At 41.7% G+C, this 18,056-nt stretch overlaps 1 protein-coding gene across 1 annotated transcript in view; it reads left to right on the top strand.

The window, feature by feature from the left end:
* The first annotated feature begins 1,697 nt into the window (after positions 1 to 1,697).
* ANKH (ANKH inorganic pyrophosphate transport regulator) overlaps positions 1,698 to 18,056 on the top strand; it is a 70,261-nt gene continuing 53,902 nt past the window's right edge. The window contains exon 1 of the mRNA XM_072152767.1: positions 1,698 to 2,178. Coding sequence (XP_072008868.1) covers positions 2,083 to 2,178 — 96 coding nt within the window. The 5' untranslated portion in view covers positions 1,698 to 2,082. The remainder of the gene's footprint in view (positions 2,179 to 18,056) is intronic.

Here is an 18,056-nt window from a genome sequence, read left to right as displayed (position 1 = left end):
ACAGGCTACCCCCATGTCAGAAGGCTAGGCCCTGGTGGAGGATGTTGCAGATCCCGTCTGTATTTACTATGTATGAGGGGGGATACTGTTGTTGTATACAGGCGGTCCCCTACTTAAGGACACCCGACTTACAGACAACCCATAGTTACAGACGGACCCCTCTGCCCACTGTGACCTCTGGTGAAGCTCTCTGGATGCTTTAAAATAGTCCCAGATTGCAATAATCAGCTTAAAACTGTCTGCAATGAAGCTTTATTGATAATTCTTGGTCCTATTACAGCAAAAAAATTTGAAACTCCAATTGTCACTGGGGCAAAAAAAAAAAATTGTCGGGAACTACAATGATAAAATATACAGTTTCGACTTACATACAAATTCAACTTAAGAACAAACCTACAGTCCCTATCTTGTATGTAACCCGGGGACTGCCTGTACTATCTGTGCAGGGGGTCCTGCCTATATATACTATCTATGGGGTGTCCTGTTTGTATATTATATCTATGAGGGTGTCCTACCTGTATATACTATTTATGAGGAGGTGTCTGGCTGTACTAAATATCTATATAATAATTAAGGGGATTCTGGTATATATAATTGTGGGTAATGTGCATACATTCATTTATTTGGGGGGCTATAAATGGGATATTTTGTTTGTGTTATGAGTTGTGTTGGTAGGGATATAATTTATTTATTTAGGAGCACTGCTATCCAGGTGACATTATACTGTAAGTGATTGTGGTATTTCAGGAGCATAGTGTGAATTTACTGCATGGAGCTGAAGACCAGTCATACCAGTTATCGGTCATGGCGGGGAGAAGTAGTTATAAAGTCCTGTTCCTGGTTGAGAATATTGTCACCTGTAAGATACTAGTTGCCACTGTCTGTGGCATATCCTAAACTCTAAACTGTCCTTCCCTAAAAATATAACAATTTCAGTTTATCAATCTAATACGCTAATTTTCCTGCTCCCTGCAGAGGCTACTGCACACCTCAATACCCCGAGTAGCCTCCGTGATCGCCTGCATGCAACCAAGTTGAATTTGGCGCGCAGAGGCTACTGGGCGTCAAATAGCTTTTACTCCCACTCCCCGGAGTGGCTACTCCGCACCTCAGTAGACACTCTAGAAAATTAGCATATTAGATAAACTGTAGATTAGGTTATAAATTATTATAGTTAAAGGAAACCTACCACTTGTAGTGGCAGGTTTCCGATGGCAATACCGGGCACCAGCTCAGGGTGAGCTGGTGCCGGAGCTTATTTTAGTTAGTGTTTTAAACCGCGGTATCGCGGTTTAAAACACTTTTTAAACGTTATAGCCAGCGCAGGCAGGTACGCGCTCGGCGCTTGCCGTGCACGCGGCTCTCATTCACTTCCTATGTAGCCGCGTGCACGGTAAGCGCCGAGCGCATACCTGCCTGCGCCGGCTATAACGTTTAAAAAGTGTTTTAAACCGCGATACCGCGGTTTAAAACACTAACTAAAATAAGCTCCTATTTCCATCGGAAACCGGCCACTACAAGTGGTAGGTTTCCTTTAAGGATATTAATGTGGACCTATCACTCCTCAGTGACTAGCATCAGTCTGCAGGGGGCTCTCACATAGTATTATGTAGAGACTGCAGGAGGCGGGGAGGAGAACTCCTTGCAGTACACCAATGTGGCCGCTGGATGTCGCCTCTGAGCACTGTGTTCCCTCCCCCTGTCATCACAATGATGGGGGGAGGAGAGGAGCCGGGTCACACACATGATCAGTAATCTCCTGAGCGTGCGTACACACAGCCGTGTCACCTAGCTCCCTGCCATCAGGGTGTGCACGGGCTCCTGCTGCGTCCTCCTTCCTCTGCTTCATTGTCTGGCATGGAAGATCTGTCAGCAGATATTTGTGGCGTGCCTCCTCCTCCTGGCTGCAGATCACTGCTGTGTGGGAGGGCAGGGATGGTCCTGATCTTTAGCATTTCTTGCTAGACATCCACATGCGGACCGTTATCCTTGTGTGCAGGTCGCCTGCTGCTCGGGGGTCTCTGTGCATTGTGCTCCACCATCGGATGTGTACGTGCCCACCGCCATAGCAGAGCTATTATTATGGTGAAATTCCCAGCACTCACTCCTTACTGGCCCCTCATCCGCTTCTTGGTTCCTCTGGGCATCACTAACATAGCCATCGATTTCGGGGAGCAGGTAGGCTTCTGTGGTGCACCCCATTATTGTCATGAATGTTATTATTGGTATATAATACTGTATGTATATATGTATATGCAGTGTACTGTATAGTGTATTGATCTCCTCTTAGTGTTAGTGATGGAGGTCAGTGCTAGGGATGCTGTGTATACAGTGATTCCTCCTAGTTCACATCACTGGTCTGTACAGTAATGTAGAATTGCTATAGGCATCAGCTGATCACTGGGCATAAGTTAAACCTGGCCTGTACCACCAGCATCTTGTCTTCTGCAGTGACTGCTTATCCTTGTCTGGAAGAGCAAGTGATGAGCACTAAGGAATAGATGAAAGAATTGAAAATGTTTGCTTTGTCCTTCCTTTTGTAGTTTTATATCTACATTTTATTCATGTGTGTGTGTGTGTGTGTGTGTGTGTGTATATATATATATATATATATATATATATATATATATATATATATATATATAGTATTATAAATATACAGTGAAACCGCTCCAGAAGACCACCCCTTTTAAAAAGATCCCCTCCATAAGACTGCTTTTTACTCAGTGTTGATTTTTTTTTCCCCCATTATACTCCATGGTAGCAGAGCACCCCTTTAAAAGACCAATTTTCTATAAAAAAAATTGGGAAGTCTGCTCAAAGAGGTTTCATTATGAATAGATATGTGTTGTGTTCATGGGTATAAGTGACCCACTGATAAGGACAGGATATTATTAGGAATAGTTTGCTGCTTTATCGTGGTTTGCTTTCCGTACCATTGGCATCATAGAGGCAGCTATAAACAACAGTCTGTATTCTGCTACAAGACTCACAGAAAGACAGAAGAGCATATGGTTTCTCTTGGGTGTAACATTGGTATAGGCCTATGGGCAGACGTTTCTCCTGCTATCACAGTTGTGTATAATCAAGAACAGTGAGTGTTCTCCTCCTCGCTGTGTGGCCTTGCTCCTGCCTTATCATATAAAGTCCCCTGTGTTCCCAGTGTGTGACACTGAGTGAGCAGTATAATCTCACTTACACAGTCATTAAAATTGTACTCTGTGCCCTGGCTGATTAGGTAATAGAGCATCTGTGTATGAGTAGGCCTCCATCCACCACTCTGCCCATGTTATGTGAATCCTACAGATTGCCATTCAGCAAGGTAGCTGCACAATTGCCACCCTCTGCAGTATCTGAATAAGGCATTTACCAGCACATAGCTACTCACAATGGAGTGCTGACACTTTGATTTACTTCTCTCTCTGTACTAGGTGTTTATAGCATTAAAAGCCCTTATATGAAACAACCTATATGATTTGCATTACAGGTCTGTGAGGGGTTATTATTCTTCATGCCTGGAGCCCTGACCTGAAATCCTACTACACCTATTAGTGCATTGACCGATCAGTACAGTAGGAAAGTAAGAAACAGTAATGTTATGACTGGAGCTTCTCCTATCTTACAAAGTGAAGTCATATTGCTAGGACATACCAATACTTTATGATCAGTGGAAGTTTCCCTTCTGGCATCACCACAGCACAGATTCAGCACCATGGACGCTTTATTGTTTGATATCTGCACAGCAGAATCTAATCTGAAGCTGTACAAGGAAATGCAGATGAGATTCAGGTAGATTGGGTGGTTGCAGTTTGATAGGTGACCACCCATTCTTAAGGGAATCGGGCAACGGCACTATATAAGCAATACAAAATTGGTAAACGTAAATTTCTGGCCCATAAAAGGGAGAAAATACCCCCCCTGACTAACAATGCCTGCTGATAAAGTGTTACAAGTCCACCCCATATCACCTAAATTTAGCTGCAGAGGCACTGTACCTTAATTACAGCCATTTGTCTGATATGCAAATTAGCTTTCTTGACTCATGTCTCCTGGCTGTGACTCTTCTCTCTCCCAGGCTGCCAGTGCCTCAACCATGCCCCATTATTCTGACTGACAGCTGTGTGTCTCTTCAAATTACTGCTCTGCCTCCTTGTACTTAAGAACTGTATGCTAATATTGAACTACAGACATATAAAGCTATATATTATTATAGGAAATATTGTGTCAAGTTTTTTACAGGGTGCCTTGTGTTACATTCATGACTTATAAGAAGAGTGACATCATCTCAGGTTCTTTAGCCTTCTAACAATAGCAAACTGTACCCCATGCATGTGATTACATGAAATCACACCAGGCTGCATGGAGGATAAGGTGTAGTAGAAGTCCATGGAGGCTGCTGTGACTTCATGTGGTCAGATACATACATGGGGTACAGTTTGCTATTGGTAATAGGCTAAAGGACCTAAGATGATGTCACTCTGATCACATGACATGAACTGCTAAATAGTAAGGAGGCATAAGATTTGAGGAGGAGTAGATGGGAAGGGCCAAACTAGCAGGACCGGCCCCCTCTGATGCCAGGTAATATAAGATAAAAGGAGATTTATGGGTATTTATGCAAAGCGATTTTTAGCTAAAAGAAGGGTGTCAGTAAGTTAATAGAGCTCTATAGGAGCTATATAGGCTGTATATGTGAAAATGTGGTGACAGGTTCCCTTTAAAATGTGTTTTTTCAAATACAACCTTTATCCCCTTCCCACAAGGGATGAAAGCAGTATTTACCATTAATGAATGTTATCCTGGAACCTTAGGAATCTGGAAGCCATATTGGCACTGAGCTGTTACTTACTTAAATACCTCAATGCAGTGTAAAGTGCCTTGCATGTTATATTAGAAGACAATGGTATTGTTATTTCTGAGTGGGAAAATGGCATCCAAAGAATCGTTCATGTTATACCAGTAATATTGTGACTAACATGAAGGACGGCGCCACACTATCAAATGCAACATCTCAGCACTCAAGAACTTTGTTCAAGAAGAAGATCTCACAGTGAGAAAGGAACAAAAAATGTATTGTCTAGTAACTGAAATCATTGTTTATTTAAACATTAAATGTTACTTAGGAAATGTAAAAGTATATGCTAATATAAGATGGGTAAGACTTGTTCAGAGCCTGGTAACACAATATTACAGTGAGGCAGCAGCTTTTCAATTACTACACTGAATTCAAGAGATAGTGGGGCAGATTTACTTACCTGGTCCATTCGCGATCCAGTGGCGCGTTCTCTGCAGTGGATTCGGGTCCGGCCGGGATTCACTAAGGTAGTTCCTCCGACGTCCACGTGGCGCCGCTGCTGCGCTGAAGTCCGCTAAAATGCACTCAAGTACACCGGCCTATTCCTGGTGAAGGTAAGTGCAAGCTCCGCGACACTTTTTGGTTTTTAAATGCGGCGGTTTTTCCGAATCCGTCGGGTTTTTCTTTCGGCCACGCCCCCCGATTTCCGTCGCGTGCATGCCAGCGCTGATGTGCCAAAATCCGATCATATGCGCCAAAATCCCGGGTCAATACAGGGAAAATCGGCGCAAATCGGAAATATTCGGGTAACACGTCGTGAAAACGCCAATCGGGCCCTTAGTAAATGACCCCCAATGGGTTATTTTATCAGTTGAATCCTGGAAGCTATGAAAACCGCTAAGGAAACTTGTGCTGAGGTTCTATTCACATGTGCCATTTATCCTGGCAGCAATTATCAGTGTTCTAAAAAAAAACTATTCACTTTAAAGTTCACTAGTTTTTCAGCAGAATTTGCTTATATTAATAGTACTAGTCACTACAAGAAACTTAGTAATATATCTTATCAGACCAAATACTTCCTTTCCCACTTCGTCCTCCTTAATTCGGATCTGCTTTTCACTCTGAAATGTGGATTTAAACTCACTGAGGTGTCAGACTACATAGAAGCTCTCTGGAGAGGGGAGGAAGAGGAGGAGAGGAATGTGTCACATCCACTAAGACTCCTCCTTTGAGACTAGTGATGGGACCTCCAGCTCTTTTCGGTAAGGTGGATCGTTAGGCTCAGCTCACTAAAAAGAGCCAGTCCTGAAGGAGATGGGTTACTGAGCCGACTAGTACAGTGTAATTGTATATAATAAACAGAGATGGGTCAGGGAGAAGAGAAGGACAGACCTAAGTAAAGTTCACATGTCATGTCCTCCTGCCTGGTCCGCCACTCTTTAGTAAAATCTGAAGCAAATAGCTCACTGGCTCTGCTCTCAGACTGGAACCTTTGTTTAGAGGTTTAGTATCCCAAATATGACTGTAGCATGCCTTTCCACCCTGGGTTATTTAAAGCAAAATACATATCCCAAGGCAAAAACCCCCTGTCTTCATGGCACATTTGGTGCATTGTAGTCAAGCTGAGGTGTATTACTGGGCATCATTGGAGAGGAGAAGAAATGAGAATATAAGACTTCTTTCTGGGTCAGTATTTATTTTTAACCATACTTCTGGCTCCATTTCCTGTGTTGTTAATGGCAGGTCCTGAGTGTTGGGTCCTCAACAATCTAATTTTGAGATATAAAGTTTACAGCCATATCACAGTGTTATAAACCCAATCACATCTACAACAAATACACAGCTGGATCACATAGAAGTCTACTGGATCTGTCTGAGAACATTTCTCCAGAACCCTTGCACCTAGAAACATATCTTTTTATGTCATTTTAAACAGGAGAATTTCCCTTTTTAAAAGAACCAAAGATATTTACCCTTAAAGTTGTACAAAAAAAATATTTTTATGTACAGCTTTGTATTCCTGATTGTAACTTTAGGAGTGGATACCTCCGGTTCTCTTAAAAATCCGTACACAATCTATAAACTATATAAAGATTTTCCTGTCTAATATGACACTAGAATTGTGTTTCTAGGTGCAAGGGTTCAGGAGATATAAGTGTATGAAGTGCCCCCCCTCCCCTGCCTGTCAGCTGAAGGAAGAATATAGAAGAAGCCCCAGGAGGCTTTCACGTTCACTTTGCAGAAGTACATGCACCCTCTGCATCTGTAGCTGATCCTGGGAGAGTGTGATGGAATAATGCTGTACATTTTTTAACATATTTTGGTAAAAGTTACTACTTATTTAAAAAACTTTTATTTGGAAAAATGTCAAAAAAGCTTATTTTTTCACATTTATAGTCAATTATTAGTAAATTTCATAAAGAAAAAATATGTAATAAATTAAACTATCATTTCAAGTTAAAGTTCCACATGTCTTCACAACTAAGTGAAAATTATTATGATACGCCAATTTTTTCCAGAGATATCGTCATTTAAAAAACTGCATGGCAGAACGTAAAAAATTTGACCTGGACCTTTAGGCATCAATGACCATTGGTCATGAAGGGGTTAACCTAATAAAACACTACCAGTAGGTCATCAAGCATCTTAACATAATCATGCTTGTTCCATGGCTGAGCATGGTAACATCACCCAGAATGTCAACTTTGAAGTGAATTGTAAATTGTAGAGTTATGGAGGAAGAGAATTTAGCACCAAAGTAAAGTTCTCCTTGCCTCAGAGCGCCTCCTCTGCTGTGATCATGCACCAGACATCTGCAGAGCCGGTTATTTTACAACCATTTTACATCTTACTTGAACGTGGAATTTCTGCAGATACCACCAACTTGGACCATGAAAGAAATATCTCCTAAAAGGTGTTGCAATGCTTGACAACATACTGGAAATAGCTTATTAGGTCATTTTCTGCTGACAGGTTCGCTTTAAGGTGATGCTAAAACAACTCTAGGGTGCCTGAGATCACAGATCACTCTGACCCTGAGTGCTGAACCACATGTTCACATGGCATAATTTTAGAAATATATTCGGACAAAAATCTTTGCTAAAGACCGATTTGCCAAGCTTTGTGCAGCGCTGTGTTATCAGGAATTATTATCATTATTAAGTTCTGCATCAAAATCCACAGCCAGACTCAACAATGTGGATTTTTACTGATATTTTTAACATATTCTGCTTGGCTTATTGAGCATGTCAACTGTTTTCCCTCGGGTCTTCCATTAATTTCAATGGGAGAGGAATTTTGACATGGATGTGCTGTGTAAACTAGCTCCTTGCTGCCACAGTCAGTAGCGACTTCAGCAACCAAAGGATTCCCTACCATTTTTTTTCCAAATTGTCTTCCTGTCTTCCTATAACACGATTAGTAATGAGCTGATGTGTGGTCATGGCAGCTAGCAGCCTTTGGCCAGACCTATGAGGCTGGTCATCATTTACATTGACACGCTTCTTTTAGCTTTAAAATCGTTTTCCTCAGATACCCATAAAATCAGAGTTATAAACTTGCCTGGTATCTAGGGATCTATAGACCGAGTCGAGGAGCGTGGCCTGATGTCATGTGGCCAGGGTGACATCATCACAGGTTCTTTTTCCTCTTAACATTAGGAAACTGTACCCCATGCACATATCTGACCACATAAAAAAATCACAGCAGCCTGCATGGACTTCTACTCCTCTTCATGCCTCCATGCAGGCTGCTGTGATTTCATGAGATATATGCCTGGTGTACATTTTGCTAATGTTAGGAGGCTCAAGGACCTGCAATGATGTCACCCTGCTCACATGACATTACTACTGCATGCACAGCATGCATGAGGAGGAGCTGCTGGATTCAGACCCCCCTTCTCCAGCCGGGTCCTGGCCCCAGTGTAGAATATGTTCGTCTGAAAGGAGCCTTAATAGGAGTCTATCAGAATTCTGGATATATCTCTCTATATAATTGCACAAGAAAACATCAAGTACAAGATATTTAATGCTAAATATTTTCAGTTAGAGTACATTTTATTTACTTTTAGTAGATATTAGTTGAAAATAAGTTTTCCTTGGAACAGTATAGTTATGTTTGCAGTGCTCCTTTGTGTTTGTTTCAGTCAGAGCTCACTTCAATTGTTTTTAATTAAAGATCTATTTATGTGAGCTGTCGTGTGTGAGTTGAAACCCTTCTTTCTATATTCAGGGAACTGTTGACCAGAAAAAGCACAGTGAATGCTCATGTAGACATGCCAATGATGAAACACTTGGGGCCAGGTCACAGATTTACAGTCATGAAAATATGGCTAAATCCCTCTCCTAGTGAAATTAAGGAAAGAAGAAGTAACTTGTCCTATATTCCGAGTGGCATCTGATTGGACGTAGCTCAGAACATAGGTCAAAATCGTGCTTCAGAATGTGTATATATATCTGATATAGGTGTGTGTGTAAAGGATAGAGCTAGAATCTAGCAGTTTATGCCAGGATGACCTGTCAGGGGAAAGAACTCTGGTTTGCAAATCACTTGTTGGTGTTTGCTCTCATAACAACACGTTACAGTGGATCTATTTTTAGCTGTCTGTGGACATCATGTTATAGGATAGACAGAGCTCAGTAGATTTATACATTTTTAGTTTTGTGTAAAAGATTCAGTTTGACCCCTTTATGACCAAACCTTTAAATGGCTTTACCTAACAGAGCATTTCTAAACAATTTTCATACTTATTGGTTTGAGGGCCACTTCTTTTTTTTGTGCAATACTGTAAAAATTGTTGCTTATTTTTGTTAGTGTCCTAAACTGCTGTATCGCGGTTTAAAACACTTTTAAATATTTATAGCCAAAGCTGCTTCGGCGCACGGTGGTATGCGCCCGGCGCACCATGCGCACGTGTGTGCGCGCGACTCGTCTTCACTTCCTATGTAGGCGCGTGCACGGTTGCGCGCATGGTGCGCCGATTGCGTACCACCATGCGCCAAAGCAGTTTTTTAAACCGTGATACAGCGGTTTAGGACACTAACAAAAATAAGCTCCGGCACCAGCTCACCCTGAGCTAGTGCTCGGTATTCCTATCTTACACCTACCACTTCAAGTGGTAGGTTTCCTTTAAAAATAAATAAATTGAATGATCTTTTTTTTTTTTTGTAATGGATGGTATATATATATTATAATTAGTGTGTCGCTTTGATATATAATATGTTTAGTCTGGGTCAAACGGAGTTCCTATGGTGATGTTTTTGTAGTGTAGTATTTTTTCTTTTCTTTTTTTATTGGGGAATATTAATGTGTTTTTTAAAATATTTATTAATATGTAATGTGTGTATGTGTTTTAACTTTTATGGTCTCATGTGGGACATATAAAGACTCCACAGCTCTGATTAAGCCCTGCAGACCCGCCGGTCACATTGGAACGATGCAGTGTCTGCGACAGCTAGACACCTTATCCTGCTCTCGCAATTAGCACGCTGCAGACTCGGGACCCGTGCCTGCTGACGTCCTTCATCAGTAGGCGGTCGGGGACAAGTTAACTTGTCATTTATTTATTTAAAAGAAACCTGTCTTCAGAAAACACATTTCACCTAATGATAGCTTCCCATAGCCTTTTCAATACTATTTCTCAATCTGTTTTTTCATAAATATTAATGTTTCCACTTACTTTTAAAAGAAGATAACAGTATATCTAACTCCCTGCCAGCAAACTGCATTGAGTCACGGTGGCAGTGGAGTCGTTGGTGTCATCCTCATCATCTCTCTGCTAGATCTTCCTCCCTCCCTCATGCAGATGTGAGCTAACATAGATTTTTTTTGAGAAGTCCATTAACAGCTGCATGAAAGAGGGGTGTGGGATGAAGATCAAGCAGAGCAGAGGAGTTGATGATGATTTCAACCTTGTAACAGACACTCCCGTGACTCAATGCAGTTTGCTAGCAGGGAGCCAGGTATAACTTTACATACTTTAGTAAGTGGAACCACTAATGTTTATGAAAAAATAAGTGAATTCACGCCTCTCTCATGATGTCTCCTCCCTATGCAACATGGAAGAGAGTGGTGCCATTACGCAAAAGGCATGAATAATTAAAAGCCCGGAGCTCAGGACATTACATCCAGCGCTATGTAGCTTCTTTTTATAACTGATTTTAATAATTAATTTTTACACTTTAAAGTCTGTTTTTTTTGTGTACATGAGCACTCCGTATTGTCAGGGGGGTTTGGTGGGGATTTGTTCAGGGGGTCCTAACTAGAGAGGATCCCGCCTCCCCCCCGCCCCCCGGTGTCCCATGGGGGTAGTGGGGTGCGGGCAAAGACTCTCCTGCACAACCTGCGTCACTTGGGTATCTTTTAACTGCAGCAGCAGTCGGAGAAGAGAGGAGGGGACAGGGCACGGCAAGGCAGCAGATGAAGCCGGGTTCAGAGTCCAGGAAGAGGAAGCAGAGGGAAGTCTTTAACCCTTTGTCTGCCCCAGCTTAGCTTCCTGCAAGTTGGATTACCCTGTTGATTGTTATTTATATATTTAAAGCCCAGGTCTCTCTGTGCTGGGCTGTAGCCCATTTTCTTCTATAAGTAACAGAAGAATGACAGAAGGAGGCCCCATACATGTAACACTATGTGGGGTGGAGGGGTGATGGAGACCTTCTATACACTTTCAATTATTCTCTTTCATAACAAAAGAAGAAAGATAACAGAAATTATTAGCCGTGTAGTGAACGAACACTTTATGACTGGTCAAGATCTGACATCTCCAGGCGCACTATGAGGTTTTGTAGCTACTGTGAGCTGAAATGTGTATTGTGAAGTTCTGCAGCAGCTAAAGTGTGTATTGCGATGTTCTGCAGCAGCTGCACCATGTATTGTGATGTTCTGTAGCAACTGAGATGTGTATTATGAGGTTTTGTGGCAGCTGAGGTGTGTATTATGCAGTTTTGTGGCAGCTGAGGTGTGTATTATGAGGTTTTGTGGCAACTGAGGTGTGTATTATGAGGTTTTGTGGCAACTGAGGTGTGTATTATGAGGTTTTGTGGCAGCTGATGTGTGTATTATGAGGGTTGTGGCAGCAGGGGTATGTATAATGAGGTTTTGTGCATGAGGTATGTTTTATTATTAACTTTGGTGGGTTGAATTATGTACCTGGCTAAGAAGGGGGCCCACAAAATTTGTAATTCAGGGGCCCAGAAATTCCTAGTGGTGGCCCTGCTTATTGTTAAAACCCAATTTTTTTCAGAGTGAACCCATCTATAGGCTAGGTGCTGTTGAGAGCACTGTTGGCAGAACAGCAAGCTCCAATCCCACTTAACTGTCTTGTAACTGTCCTGGAAGACTTCAGTGAGGGCAGAGATCAGACATTTATGCCCTAACCCAGTGATGGCGAACCTTTTCGAGATCAAGTGCCCAAAATGTGACCCAAAACCCACTAACTTTTCCCAAAGTGTCAACATGGCAGTAACATCACTGCCTGAGTGCCCTAATAACGTTCAAGGATGGTAGGGCCCCTTGTACAGGAAGAATCGTGGGGGCCTGGATCAAGTTCTCTAATAGCTCTAAACTGACCCAAATCGCACCTTCTCACTATTCCTACAGTCCAAGGCAGCCTAAATGGGTCTCTTTAAAATAACACAGAATGCCTGAGAGTGCAGGAAGATGCCATGTCTGGCAATCTCTGTGCCTGGAAACAGACTGAGCGCCCAAAGGGAGGTCTATGAGTGCCACCCCTGGCACCCGTGCCATAGGTTCGCCACCACTGGCGAATCTAGATTAAATGGAAAGAATCCTTCTTTGGGCCCCAGCAAAACTACTTTTCTCATCACTGTGTCCGTTCCATCGGCAAGTTAAATCGTTGACGTACCAAGACTCCCATTAGACTTGTATAAAGCTAATATAGCTCCCTACATCCAAAACTTAAGGTGAGATAATGAGCTGTTATTGTTGTTCTTTGATACAAGGTGTTTTAGTCAGCATTTTACTTACTTTTAGTTTTGCGTCATTCGGTGTTTGGACATTAAAACCAGGAATGGAACATAAACATAAAAAGTATAATGTAAAAGTTTGTACTGCTTTTGGGTTTTGGATCCACTTCTAGTTTTGCTGTAAGAAAAATATTTTTGATTCCTACAGAGCCGCCTCTTCTTTGGAATAAATAAATGTTTCTTTCTTCCTTTAATACCATTTTTATTATATTACCATTACTCATATTACCAAGTGAGAAAAAAAATTAAATCCCCCTCTTATGTCCCAGAAACTTGGCCTTGTTGCTCCTCCTTGCTTTCTCGTGCCTGACTGTAAGACAACTGTCTGTATCAGATTTTAGTAAGCTTGCACCTTGTTTTGAGCCCGCCCAAAGCTGAAAGAGATCAGTGAGAGATTTATTGCACGTTCTCTGCAGTATTTCTACAGACTCTGTAGGAATAGGCAGAATATCTGATAGAAAGACAAATGTTGGTAGCAAGATAATTTCCTGTGTAGTTTTAGCGGTGCTTTGAGGCCCCATAAATTTTAAATAACCGGTATACAATGACAGGAAATTATTGACCTTTTAAATAACTTTTTCTTTATATATTGTCAGTTAAACTATATCTTACATGCTGTAAATAAGGAATGGTAACATTTCAATTGTATTCTTTTTTTCTAACTAAGGTTCTAATAATTTTATCAGGACTAGAAAACGATAATTATTCCTCTATTGCAACCTATAGATCAATGTCCAAGAAACCTTTTGAAAGGTTTCGAGTACAAGCCGACCCGAGCATAAGCCGAGGCCCCTAATTTTACCACCATAAACTGGTAAAACCTATTGACTCGAGTATAAGCTGGTTGTGGGAAATGCATTGGTCACAGCCTCCCAGTATATGGGCTGCAAGTCCCCACTAGTATGCAGCCAGTCCCCTTTAGTATATAGCCAGCCATCCCCCTGTAGTATACAGCCAGCCCCCTTTATTAGCAAGTCAGCCCCCTTTAGTATACAGCCAGCCCCTAGTTTGCCCAGCACTTAAAAAAAATAAACTTACATACTCTCCCTCTGGTGGTCTCGATGTTTGCAGCTCCTCTTCTGTCTTCTCTGCGATGATCTGGTCCCTGCCGCTCCTCTTCTGTCTGCTGTAAAAGCCGGAAGATCTGCAGCCATGCACTCTACCAGCACACTATGATGCAGCCGCTGATGACATCATAGTATGCATCGTCTGGCAGAGCGCATAGCCGTGTCTCTGCCGGCTGTTGCAGAAGACAGAAGATAGAGGAGCCACGGGAGCATTGCGGAGAAGACAGAGGATGAGCTGTACCGAGCATTGGGGATCCGCGTTGAGCATTGGGGGCATCGGAAGGTGAGTATGTAATTTTTTTTATTGACTCGTGTATAAGCCAAGGTGAGATTTTCTAGCACATTTTTTTGTGCTGAAAAACTCGGCTTATACACGGTATATTTACATTAGTGGTGGTGGGGAAAAATAAATGAACGAATACTTTCCTTTGTCCAGGGAAGCTCCTCTGGACACTGCCGGAGTCTGCTAGCATACAGATTTCAGTGCTGAGGTCTGACTGACACAAACTCCTGTTGCAGCCGCATGTTCTAGCAGGTACCACAATTGACACAAATGTCGATTACACAAATGTAAATTACTCATATCAAGGAACACATTATGTTGAAATTTCAGAATTTTATTTTAAAACCTCTTCTGATGCCTGAAAATCACTAAACCAATTTGAATTGTAGGCTGCAGAGAAAAAGATCTCAAAAATAACAGATGAGACACCGTGAAACTAAGCCCAGTAGTTTTCCACTCTGGAAAAGCACAGATGAAAAATCTCGTTAGTGTGACATAACCAGTGTGTATAGAATTGCCTATACTCTCACAGACTGGATGATGACATGGATAAACACACAGTAGTGGGTAGATCTGGCATACTGTGGAGGAGAGAGGTCATCTCTGAACGCCATAACAGCCAGAGTCGTTAATGCTTTTATGAGCTTTATTTTATGAAGTTTGTGGAACATCTTGGGAATTGTTAAATATACAGATCACTGGGTAATAGTTTTTGGCTCTTGAATTATGTATGCATCCATTATACTGCTATAAACTGGCAGTAAAATGGGTAACTAGACGTTCAATGCTTATTTTTCTTTTTTTGTCATTGTCAATTCTGCTTTTTTCATTCATAATATTTACTGTGAGCTGTTTAATTACTTTCCTTCTCTATACTACTCCATCCCTCTCAGTACTTGAAATATATGCTGTGTCAGTGAACGTGTTTCTACAAGCATAAGCCCTAGGCAATGTTCACATTCCAAAAGAAGCAGACATGGTATTCAGCACAAAAAAAAATCTTGCATGAACTTAAATATCTATTTAAAGTTAGGTCATCAATATCTTAAGGCTAGAATACTCCTGTTAAAATGAAGATTCGGTAATTACATGTGAAATGATACAACTGGACTGACTAGACTTCATATCAATTTTTTTTTTTCAAATTTACAGTTAAACCTTATGAATGTCATATTTTGACCTACAAATATAATATTTACCATATGGGCTAATCAATGTAATTGTGTAATCTCACATAATGGTCACATAGATAACAGTGTAAAATAAGTTTTTTTGCAAAATACCTACACCAGATGAGCACTTTTAAGAATAAGGGAAAGGGAAGCTACATCATGGAGGGTCTCTGGTAAGCCCCCCCCCCCCCCCGGGCCTTCTGGCAGATTAGCATAGTTTTAAAAGTGATTTTAGAAGGACGGGGCCATAGATAACAGATATAAGAAGATTACCGTTATTAATGGATTCCTCCTATGATAGGAATAAGAAAGTTCCGAGAGGCGCAGGAAGTGATTTAAAGTGGTCCACACAACTTCCGGATATGGCACAACAATAAATCACAGCACTGAATGGCTATAAGACTCCTTTCACAAGCCTCAACCCTGAGCTGTCACCAATTCTTTTTTAATATAAGCCCGGTCCGTAACGGGATTATATAGGGTGAGGAACCAACCTGGTAGCATGTATATGAGCGAAGCGCGGACATTTGGGTTCAGTATCGACATAAAAGAGCTACACGGGTTAAATTTTATATTTAATTGCCTTAAGGGCACACTAGACAATTCAGTACACACAATAGATATATACAGTAAACAGAGTACAAATACACAGGTAGCACTACAAGTCTAAGCAGTTCAGTGAGTTAGTTACCTTGTGTGTGGCCCTAATGGGGATGGATAGTCCACGCTTTAAGATCCTCCGTGCACGTAATAATGGTAAGGTTTCCCTCAGGTGAAAGACGATGTGGCCTTAGAGGTGCCTGATTACATCAGGTGCAGACAAACCTCTGCTGATCCAACAGGAGGGGTCATGGGTCCCTCCTGCCTGGTATTACAACCAGAATACTGGAGAAATTATAGCTTCTTAAGGGGGTGTTGTAGGATCAAGGTTCTGGTATCATTGGATCTCAGTGAATCCCTGGATTGCATTGATACCAAACCTGACCCATTTGCTATGGTCCTACCCAGAGATATTTATATCTCTGGACCCAAGGGTTGATCCCAGGAATTGGACCACTGCGATCTCCTGAAGATAACAATTCCAAAAATATAGTTGCCCTTGGGTTGAGGTCTACCATAACTCCATAACTGTCTCTATTCAATATATTGGTTTAAGAGTTTTTATGGCTCTTTGTCTGTTGTTTGAAAATTGGGGGGGGAAGTTGGCTGAAACCTGTGAAGACAGGATGACTGGGGAAATTCTTTGAAACTTGGTACCCTCCTGAGCCAGATATTACTCTGCTAGCTCCATTGGGCTTATTAAGTGGAGGCTGGGGGAAAATGTGGAATTTGAGTAGGATAAGGCCCCCCTCCCCCTGGTCACATTTATCACACCTACTATAACAAATTTGCGCTCCTACATTAAGATTTCCAGTTCCTTTATTTTGTTTGTGAGGCTTATGTTCATTCTTTTTATATGGTTTTCCCTAGCCCTATTCCTTTGGTTCTTATTCCCCGATCTTATCCCAGCCCCCCTTCCTTTCCCTATGTACCATGACTCTTCCCAGTTCCCTATCTACACTGCCTTCTTGCCCTGCGCAAGTGTAGTTGCTCTCCCCTCAAGTCTCTAGTTTAAGCACTCCTCCAACCTTCTAGCCATTTTTTTCCCCAAAACTGCTGCACCCTCCCCATTGAGCTGCAGCCCATCCCTACTGTAGAGGCTGTAGCTGACAGCAAAGTCAGCCCAATTCTCCATGAACCCAAAATCCTCCTTCCTACCCCAACTTTAGAGCCACTTATTTACCTCCCTGAACTCCTGCTGCCTTTCTGGTGTGGCAAGGACTACCTTTGAGGTCCTTGCCCTAAGCTTATAGCCTAAATCCCTGAAATCATTTTTAAGGACCTTCCACCTAGCTCATACTTTGTCATTGGTGCCAATGTGGAACATGACCGCTGGATCCTAACCAGCTCCTTCCAGTTATCGGTCAACCTGATCCGTAACATGCTGAACCCAACAGACTGTTCGGTATGCATGGTCTTTGTGACAGATTGCCCTGTCTGTTCCCCTAATAATAAAAATCTCCCTCTACCAGCACCTGTCTGACCTTATCTTTATACTATTAATCCCTCATTTGAGTAAATTGACTATTTTGTCCAAAACACAGAAAGGATGCAGGTTATAGGAAAATTGTTGATTCACTAGTAAGATGAACATGTTGGAACGCCATACAACATCTCTTTCCACTCATGTCAGTGTCTGGAGCTTGTCTTGAAAATCAAAAAACAAACTGGAGTTTCTGATCTGCAAACATTGGTCAGTATATTTTCTTGGCAGCCAAACCCTGTACAAGGGAAGTCTGAGTAATATGAAGGATTACTTCACTATTATATATAAATGACATGTAAACTTGCTGGTCCCTACTAGCTATGACTTGTACCAGTTTTGGCTAAATTGCCCCTACGATCTTGTAAGTGCCCTGCATTATAAATATGCCTCTATGGAGAACGTTTGTGTGGCCTGAATACAGGTAAATTTCACCAACTCTTTGTATCCTATAATATATGTACCATATTATTAATTCTGGTGTAGTTGGACTTTATTATTCTGCACCCTCTATTTCAGAGTAATCAATGTGAATATTTTTGGATCTCTACTGTTAGATCCAGGCTGTCTGCTCCAGTCCAGGATCGCCCATCTGACAGTAGAGCTATTTATTAGTAAAACGGGTACTGCAACTACTTCAGCAAAAAAATTACAATTCCTGCAAATTTTAATTG

This window comes from Engystomops pustulosus, chromosome 5 (genome assembly GCF_040894005.1).
Source record: "Engystomops pustulosus chromosome 5, aEngPut4.maternal, whole genome shotgun sequence".
NCBI classification, from domain to species: domain Eukaryota; kingdom Metazoa; phylum Chordata; class Amphibia; order Anura; family Leptodactylidae; genus Engystomops; species Engystomops pustulosus.
This window is presented reverse-complemented; position numbering and strand designations above follow the sequence as displayed.